Raw genomic sequence first — 10,714 nt, 5'->3', positions numbered from 1 at the left:
ACTTAGACCTCATACTGCCGATAGCTTAGGTGCCCACTAAAAGGTATCAATTATGGATATACAATTAATCAGTAACCACTAAAAAGTTATAATTGCACACATAGATATATTGGTATTAACTAGATTTATAGTATCAAAGAAGCATAACTCTGACAAAAGTGAGATAACAATAAAATTTGGTATGTACATAGCTAGCAAGAGGGGGGGGGGTGGGGGGGGGGCCTCTAGCAAGTGTCGATACATCGTTGCAATAAAAAAATATATTGACCATTTCTGCACAACAAACTATGACTTAATTTATTTAGGGATTGACCATGACTGCCCATCATAACATTGTGTTGTGATTAATCTTTAATTAACATCATTAATGTGTGCAAAAATTGACCCTTATCACTCACCCTTATTACTATGTATAGTGATTGTCCGTTGTCACAGTTCGCATTATTGTTTTTGCTATGGTGTGGTATGAGTGCTTATGAAACCACTCCCCTACCAAAATACAAGTATAAAAAGTTAACAATTAAAGATTAAAGTACCACCTTACCACAAACCACAAAAGTGTGATGATTGACCTTTACTACACAAAAATTGTGTTGTGAATGACCCATAATACAAACCATGATTGTGTGCTAAATTTGACCTTTACTTCACAACTTTAATGTGTGCTAAAACTTTCCCAGACATCATAACATTTTGCTAAGATTGACTTTCACTGCACAACAAACTTCGTGCTATGATTGACCTTTACTTCATAACAACCTTTGTGCTATGATTGACCCTTACTTCACAACAACCTTCGTGTTGACCTTTACTTCACAACAACCTTTGTGCTAGGATTGACCTTTACTTCACAACACACTTTGTGCTAGGATTGGCCTTTACTTCACAACAACCTTTGTGCTACGATTGACCTTTGCTTCACAACAACCTTTGTGCTATGATTGACCTTTACTTCACAACCTTTGTGCTAGGATTGACCTTTACTTCACAACAAACTTTGTGCTATGAATGACCTTCACTGCACAACCTTTGTGCTATGATTGACCTTCACTGCACAACAGCGTTTGTGCTATAATTGACCTGTACTTCACAACAACCTTTGAGCTATGATTGACCTTCACTACACAACAACCTTTGTGCTAGGATTGACCTTTACTTCACAACAACCTTTGTGCTAGGATTGACCTTTACTTAACAACGACCTTTGATCTATGATTGACCTTTAATCTATGATTGACCTTTACTTCACAAGAAAATTTGTGTACTGGTACTGAACGTGCAAGACCCTTATGCGCATTCAATGTCGTTAAACATTTCGTCGTGATCTTGTTGAACTTTACTACATCACAAACTTTGTGCTAAGATTGACCTTTACTGTACATCAACCTTTGTGCCAAGATTGACCTTCACTGCACAACAACCTTTGTGCTAAGATTAACCATCACTACACAACAAACTTTGTGCTATAATTAACCTTCATTACACGACAAACTTTGTGCTGAAGTTGACCTTTACTTTATGCTATGGTTGGCCTTTTCCTATTGCTATTCTTTTGTACAGTGATTTACCCTTTATACAATTTTATTTTGTTATGTCATGCATGCGATAGGTCATTAATGCACAGTTACTTACGTTACTCTCATTGCAGCTTTACAACTTAATTACTAGCAATTGAGCAACAGTGAGTTTTTCTATGTAAATGTAATAACAGTGACTTTTACTGTGAAAAATACTCCCATGAATCAGATATATTAAATATCAGTCATTGAAGTTATTTCCAACTAGATTTTGAACCCATCTGGTCAGAAATCAATCTTAAAATCTTTAAATTACAATGAGTGTACAACTCCTGGGCTGCTCCAGTACCATTTGTGAGATGGAATTGATAATCTTCTTTGTAGTTTGGTTGGAGAGTAGCAGACCAAGAGTTGTGCTATCACATATAATTTAGGTATATTTCGGAGTCATTTAATCTCTTGTCAAGAATCGTCACATTGGCAACCATACCACATTTTTTTTTTTTTTATATATGCCACAATATGTTTTTCTGATAAACTAGACAAGTGGCCATTTTTCATTACATTGCTCCTGAAAAAAAACTTATGGGTACCACTCAACCATCCATGATAACAACAATAGATGCCATTAAAAAGCCCACTCTAACAAACGACATGACTGCTGGATAGCATTTACCAGCCAAGACTCCTAACTAAACAGTACTTGAATGCTTATATTGACACCAAATGACAATATAATGTCAACATTCTTATAAACATTAAATACATCTTGACAATAACGAGTTTTGCAGATTATATGACAGTCAACAAGGATTTTTATTTAATAACAAACAAAGGTTTTCACTTTTGAACTATTTTTAAATTTCTTTTTTCATCATTTTACAACAATAAATTAACAACGAGATGTCTTAGAGACATCAACAAAACAATTGTGATGTTCACATAATATACAATCTGTTAATTAAATAGTTCTCCCCCTTCCCTCAATATAACTAGTTGTCTGCATTACAAAGTTAGATAACCCACTACCCCCTCCCCCTCTTCCCAAAAAAAAGTAATATTATTAATATAATAATATTAATTAATGTATGACTTATAATGTTTAAATCTCATTGAAATGTCTTTTAATATGTGTTAAAACTGATGTTGAATATGATTTGTGAGTTATAATGTTAACTATGATTGGTGTCCTATATTGTACTACAAAGTAATGTAGAAAGTAAAATTTAAAATCAACAGATTGTAAATTACATAAAGTAAATGCTGAATGAAACATTAGATGTTTATTACACAAAATGTTGGAACACTATAATGGTGTAACTGCCCTATTATCTCATCCCCATAAGTTCCCCCTAAAGTTCTATATTCTCATCCCCCTAAAGTTCTATTATCTCATCCCCCTAAATTTCTATTATCTCCTCCCCCTAAAGTTCTATTATCTCTTCCCCCTAGACTTCTGTTATTCCCTCCCCTCAATACTTCTATCTACCACATTTTTCCTAACATCCATACATTTCCCAAAGAAACCTAATGTTTAACTTTTGATCTAACTACAGTAAGGTTAACTGTTTAAAATTGGATTGAAACTCCAGTTTAGTGTTCCATTTCGAGATCATTGTTCTAGATTTTGACCCTGGATTAAGACTGTATTGCATGTGCACTTTTAAAGTTCACATTTTATGTCAGAAAGCAAAACAAAAGCATTTTACAAACAAACAAAACAATTCTCAAATAAAAAATCTTTTTCACTTTTCAGATGTTTCAAACTTCTCTTTTAAAAACATTAAAAGGCATAAACTTATACTGCAACACAAAAAAACATAACTACAAAATATATTAAAGAATATCTACATTTTCTGATAAATAAGTTCTGGTATATTCTACCAGATTTATACCAATAAATATTTTCTGTCACAAACCATTGATAAGTTTACTATAATTTATATAAATAATGAGATCATCTAAAGTCACAGTTTTATACATTGCACATTTTTTTTCCTCAGTAAAACACAGACAGTGAATTTAATTCTGATTTCTGGCAAGATCCTTCAATAAATAGCTGGTCATTGTTTTGGCAAGTTTTGAATCTCCAATAATCTGTCTGGTAACTATGGTAACATCTTCCATAATTCTTTGTCTGGGTTTTGCTGAACACAATAGCACTGAAAGATAATGAGATGTACATTATTAATAATTCAGACATGGCAAATATAATTTAAATATAGTTGTCAATTTAATATTCCACAATATATATAAAATGTTTTTATTGAAGATACTGTTCTATTATCAATAGTAATTTTTACATAAATTATATAGACATAATTTTAAGGTATATCACATTATGTTATTTATAGCTTTTCATTGTCTCTACAGAGAGAGATTATTGATTCTGTGACTGATGTCTATAGAAACTATATAAACAACTTACCTATTGTTAATAATTGATGAGGGTTAGATTCTGGGAGATTTGGTTCTTATTGTGGATAAAGATACATCTGATCTGCTTCGCTTTCTTTTTGGCATAAAAGCTGTAAAGGAAAAAGATTTTATTAATAACAGACTAAATATAACGTTGTGTATATATGTCATGAAATTAACAATGTAATTTACAAAATATAAATAGAACATTGTGTAGATCACTGTATACAAATGTCATGAAATTTTGAAATTTTATTTATAAACGTTATGTACATCACTGTGTGAAATTGTCATGAAATTAAGAACAATGTTATTTACAAAATTGAAATTTTAATTTCCCTGGACAATGTAATCTATTTCAAGCGGAAATAAACACAAAGTCAGACAGTTTATTACACATTAATCAGATTACAATAAATATATTCGATTATACAATATCTGTTGATGTATCGCCATGGATGTATCAAAATAAAAATATTACAACGGCGGGAAAGTAAAACATAATGTTCGTGCCAAGTTAAAAATCTTATGAATGAAACGGCGGGGAGGTACAAGGTTGTACATGTCTACCTATAAAATGGAGACAAACTGAACAAGTTTGTACAAGAATTGAACCTGCACCAATCAGATATTCAACTTGCGATTTAAACTTCAATTCCCGCAAATTTAACCACAACAATGAATAAACACGTTAATAAAATTAAAATTTACGAAAATGTAATTATTAAATTTTGAAATATTCTCTCCCGTTGTGAATTGCTACGTTTTCCCGTAATTTACATATTTGTCATAAGTACACAATTTAATTTCCGATATTTCTGGTATTTACAAACATAACATTTAACACGGATTTTGAACGTTGCCTTGCAACAGAAAGATTATTATGAAACCGACATTTCTCACCGGGTTACAACCGTACGTTAATTTATACAACTAGGGCGTAGTAAATGCGTAAATTTGAGATAAGTGGTTGACCTAGCTTGTCGAATAAAATGTCAACAACACATCGCGGTAAACAAGTCGTGGCCTAGATTTTATAACTCACCAGAAATCTGTGTTTGAACGACTTTCTTCTCAGGTTTATTGCACACATTAACATTTTTCTGACTAGAACAATTCTCCTCCGAGTTCGAAGATTTTTCACTTATGTCCTGACAAGAATCTAAAGACAACACAGATTGTAAACTTCCCGTTGTCTGTTTCACAGTATTTATGTCACTAATTTTCCTTTTCAATTTCACTGGATAGTCTCTGGTATAAAAAGACGGAATATATTCCTTTTCTTCACAAACTTCCCACTGGTATTTCCCTTCTAGAGGAACATCTTGATCAAAGTCATAATTCCATTTCTCACGTAATTCACTTTTATTGTCCTCTAAAGCTTTATCCAAATCTTTACGGATACTTTCGTGGTCGGGTGGACCAAACAGGCAACGACGAACTTTAGATTTTGTAGAAAAGGTTTGCATCTTGGTTCTTACTCCTAAAGAAAAATTGTAAATACTAGCAATTTTCTACACCCTCTGTCTTTAAATGGCAATCACACAACTGAATCCTGTCACAACACGCAGCGTTACTTTAAGATCGATTGACCAATCAGAATCGTGGTAGGCGTGGTCAGATGATTAATTTATCTAGCTTATTTACTATGAAGGTCAGATAGAGAGAAATGACCAGACTAGTATTTTAACGTGTAAAATAACTTTTAATTTAAATAATTTATAAAATTCTATAAAATAACTTTTTAACTGAAGTGAAAATGAATCTTATCCAATTGATTATAAATATTTGGAGGTCTGTTTTATTTTATATACGCTATTTTATGCATCAGCGGTTTTTCTAAATATAGAAACGATTGTAACGTGTTGGCACTTGCCTTCAGGGTCATTGTAGCGGAACTTAAGTAAAGAAGGAATTCATTATGACACGTGAATGGGGTTAAACATACTATGTACAATAAACAATGAATATACTTCCGATTAAGTGCGGTACAAATTTCATTAGAGAAGAAAGACTGTATTTAATTGAATTAATTGATTAAATAAAAGATCAAATATAGTTCATGATTATAAATAATTGTTCATTATTGTGATTGTTCGAGGAAATTACAATGTTTTTATTGTTTCTTTGTAGATCAGATAAATAAAACATTGTCCAGTATATTAATATTCATAATAAAAAACCCAAGAATAACAAAAAAAGGAAAAAGAAAAAGAAAAAAAAACATTTGGTTTACACTAAGTCTTTTCAATAGTATAATCATTTTAAAAGTTTTTGCTTTAACAATGATTTGCTTTAAATAAAAATAAGAAAGTACATAATTTTTAAATGTAGTTGTACACGATTTTCATAAAATAGCATAGAACTTTTAGTGTTAAATAAAAAAAAAATCGCGATTAAGTCCGATGTTTTACTCCAAGATATAAAATAAAACACGAATTTAATGAAAGTGTATAATGCACGAAATATTTCACCATGAAATTAATCCAAATATGTAAATTTTGAATAAGGTAACAGAAAAAAGCAGAACCCTCAACATTTTAAAAATACATCAAATTTTTTTGCTTCCTTTAAATAAAATTAATAAAATACTACAATTACTAAGATGATTAATTTTATGACCTTGTTTTTTTTAAATCTCTTATTAATCTAGGATTTTACAAAATCCCTGATTTTACTTATTCTCTGGTTACATATGCATTTGTACAGAAAACTAAATAATTACAGTTTTTGTTAATGTACTAGTAGTCTGTTTTATTTATGAACTGGATAGGTGTTTAATATTATTAATAAAGATATAGTCCGTCAATATGGTCAATATCGACAAAAATATCTCTTTATTTCAATTGGCAAACGATTTAAACTTCGAACGATATCTTGAATCTTTGTACTACCATTTTTGTTTCCAAGTCGAATAAAAAGTTGCATAAAATATATAGTTCAAGCTTGAGCTTGTATACTAACATAGTTAGCACAATATTCCCAGATTTTAGACATCTAAGATAAAACCTGATCTATTGGTCCCATTTGTGGGATTACGAGGAGCAGAAAATGTAATGTGGAATTTTCAATTTGTGTATTTCGCGTTTAAAGAAAGATAACTCTGGACAGAATTTGTGACATGCATTGTGTATAATATACAAAGACTTGAGTTGGCACGCGACAGATGGTTGGACAAATGTATTTATTGGATTTGCAGATATTGAATTTGTGTAATGTCATTTTCGCATTCTATATACTATATCAGTGAAGATTAGCTATGTTGTTTAACTTTCAATATTGACGCGTGTACATGGAACAGGTGTCCGATAAGTGGACATATTGCAAAGTTGAACAAAGAATTAAAATATTTCTCAGGACTTAGGTTTTGTTTGTTATGGTTTCTGTTGTACAGTTTGATTGACATAACTAGAAAACAATTCATTCTGTTGATATGTAAAATCTTATATTTTCTTAAAGTTTGCCGAGGCCGATTGAAGCAGAGACATATAATAATTGTATTATATGTCTCTGATTGAAGTAAATAAAATACAGATAGTTAAAATATAACAAAAGTTGTACCAAAAATAGTTTATGAAGAAAATACTGCAACGATACTGAGAAAAGTTTTACACTATTAAAATAAAAAAATATCTAAACTATAGAAGCGGATACTGAGAAAACTTATAATTAAGATCTTAAATATATACTCAATTACAATAGTTATTAAATGCTGTATTCGTTTTTTGTGTGTAAATAAATGAAAATAAATTACAGAATTTTGGACACAATGCTTGACCATATTGTAGAGCACATAGTTTTGTTTGATTATACCGATTAATTTACCGTTACTAAAGGACAACAATATCCCGACAAAGGGACTTTACAATACCCAACGGAAAAATAAAAATAAAGACATTAATCGTTTAATAAAATGGACAATTAATCTAATTTCCTGTCATTAATGTGTTGTATCACCATACAAGTGTTAAATTTCACATAAAACTAAAAATTACAACTCTTTAACAAAGTGGCAATTAAAATATAATTATTGTCGTACAACAGGTTAACATTTTTGGTTAAGTGGTACGGATAGTAAGATAGTAACTTATAGCACCTAGTGAACAGCGACCTTTGTAAGGATGGAAAACATTAAACGTTTTATCAGAAATATTTTGTCGTGAAACTTTTTAACAGGCTTAAAAAAAGGAGGAACTTAATATTTCAGTTCATTGACGTAATTTATAAGAAGAAACCCGGAAACCTCCCTATTTTACAATAAATCACGAACAGGAAATATTACGGATATAAGATCATTATGCAGTTGTTTTGTTATTAATCAGATTATTTCATTGTAAACACTGCAACCAAAATTTAGAGTTATGTATAAAATATTTGAAAATATATACGAGAACAACCAAACAATTATAGTTTTTGTTTCTTTACACGAGTGAGACTGTAAGCTTAAAATATATATCATTTCGGAACAGACGGTATCAGTTACAAAATTAAATAGTTTTAAAATTCCTAACTAAACAAATAAATCAAACCAGAGACATATATGCAATGTATTCCCTGCTCAAACACTCACGAAGAAGAAACCAGTAGAATCGATTGTAATGGGATAATTATTGAAATTCTCATCTGAATGGTTATGACACTATTGGTCAATACTGGTCAAATATTGACCATATAAACTTGAGTCTTGACGTGTTTACATTTCGTTTTAGTGACGTAACACTGTCACATCCGTCCCGTATACACTCTGACATGTACTATAGCCTTAATGTAATTGACCATGTAATGTATCCTACGATGATGTCCAAACAAATTTTATATACTTAACTTGATTATAAATATTTAATCTTAATAACACGGGCAATAAAATGCCAAAGATGTCAGTTGATTGTCTCCCTTGACAGTGCACACTGAGATAAACAATGCGGAGATTCTTTTCCAAAGAAAAAGAAAAAGGATCTGAAATTGCTTTCATTTCATTTATGTCATATTGAATTTTTTTTATTTTATTGGTTTATTTTGCTCTTTGATAGTCTATTATTCTTGGATTTGACTCACTGTTATGAAAATTAAAAATTAGGAAGTAAATCCCCTGTATTAGATACTAAAGATCTGAATATTTTCAATTTATTAAACATATTCAAACATATACATGAAAAACAATGATCTGCTGGTCCAAACTTGTCCACGACATATTTAATTATTTCAATTAACAAAAATTGATCTCTGGTGTGTTAATTAACATCTCATTCAACTAGATTTCATAAACACATAGATACCCCGGAGAATTTAATAAACAAACAAACAAACAATAATACATTATTTTGCACCTTAAAAGTATACAGTTATCCTGGACCTTTTCGCATAAACCAAAATATTTTGTCAGTTTTTTTCTTTTTTATGCACCAAATACAAATAGACATCTAACCAAAGTTGCATCTAATAAACATTTTCAGCCTTGGTTGAAATCTTGAATGAGTATTCCACCACCTAGTTAATAGATAATAAAAGAATTTTCTTTACAAATGGTCTATCCTGGATTGAATAATCCTATCATAATGTAACATAACAGACAATTCAACCTACTTGCTTTAAAAACTTTAAACCTATTTGTTTTATAAGTTTAAATGGTCAGTTCGGGTAAATGAACTGACAGTGACCATCGGTCAATTTTACGTTTTCGACCTACATAAGGTACAATAAAGCAGTTATCTCTTAATCTAAAATTGAAGACATTTTAATGGAAAGACCATATGTTTTTGTGAAATACGAAATCGAATATTCATAACTGGTTTGAACAATCTGAAATGTTTAGACGTAAAACTTATTTTGTGATTACTAATATTCTAGTGGGGACAATGATCGTAAAAAGTATGGACATTTTACCGAAACCTTTTCACATTTTTACCGCCAACATTTAATTAGTTAATTTCTTTTTAGAGTAGAGATAAGATTTAATCTACATGTAAATATTTATAACTAACATAGGCGATGCAACAAGATTATTTGTAAACATACCGGTAGATTCAAAGTACAATTACTTTGGCCTGATAGGTGTCATCTGATTAAAATTATCAGTTTTTCCGGACAATAAGTGTTAACATAAGACACGTAACATGCTTTAATCTTTGCTCTCATCGAAAACGTGACAAATTACTTATTTAGTACGACAATTTTGATAATCAACATAGCGGTATAGATGAAATGGAGTCTATATTTCAATTCATTTCAAATGAATTTACATAAATCATTTAAAATTAACTATAGCAATCATTATACGGCCATCCACTTAGAAAATCTCAGCATAGCCTCTACCTAACCAAAACACTATCTTGCAAACTTTGAATGAATTAAAGCAGTCCACATTTAAGTTAATAACTTAATAAGTTTCAAAGAAACAATTTTGAATAATGCATAGCTGGTGTGGTTCTAAAGACTTGGGCAGGGGTTCTTGAGCAAAAACTTAAATCCCAAATTACAAAAAGGCCTTTAAAGATTCGTCAGTTAATGATAGATTAACATGAACAGTTTCATTTCCATATGCACTATCATGGAAATACTGTATATACGCTATAGTGCACCATGAGAATATATTGTACCAAGGATAAGTTGAGTACTTTACAGACCCTTTACTGTGCAATTGTGTACTGAAGAGCAGAGACATATATGTGTATATATATTACCCTGTGAAGAGTAACGCAATATAGTATTCCTTTACTGTACCATTGTGTACTGAAGAGTAACGCAATATAGTAGTCTCAGCTTTACTGTACCATTGTGTA

At 30.6% G+C, this 10,714-nt stretch overlaps 1 protein-coding gene across 1 annotated transcript; it reads right to left on the bottom strand.

The window, feature by feature from the left end:
• Window positions 1-3,333: 3,333 nt before the first annotated feature.
• LOC143049619 (uncharacterized) lies at window positions 3,334-5,710 on the bottom strand. Its single transcript, XM_076223215.1, has 3 exons — window positions 4,981-5,710; window positions 3,946-4,045; window positions 3,334-3,679 (listed from the first exon to the last, which is right to left on the bottom strand). The coding sequence occupies exons 1-2, from the start codon at window positions 5,402-5,404 to the stop codon at window positions 3,969-3,971; spliced, it is 501 nt and encodes a 166-aa protein (XP_076079330.1). The 5' UTR covers window positions 5,405-5,710; the 3' UTR covers window positions 3,334-3,679; window positions 3,946-3,968.
• Window positions 5,711-10,714: the final 5,004 nt, after the last annotated feature.

The sequence above is a fragment of the Mytilus galloprovincialis genome, chromosome 10 (assembly GCF_965363235.1).
Source record: "Mytilus galloprovincialis chromosome 10, xbMytGall1.hap1.1, whole genome shotgun sequence".
Taxonomy (NCBI): domain Eukaryota; kingdom Metazoa; phylum Mollusca; class Bivalvia; order Mytilida; family Mytilidae; genus Mytilus; species Mytilus galloprovincialis.
Note: the sequence above shows the minus strand (reverse complement) of the source record. Positions and strands in the feature narration are given on the sequence as shown.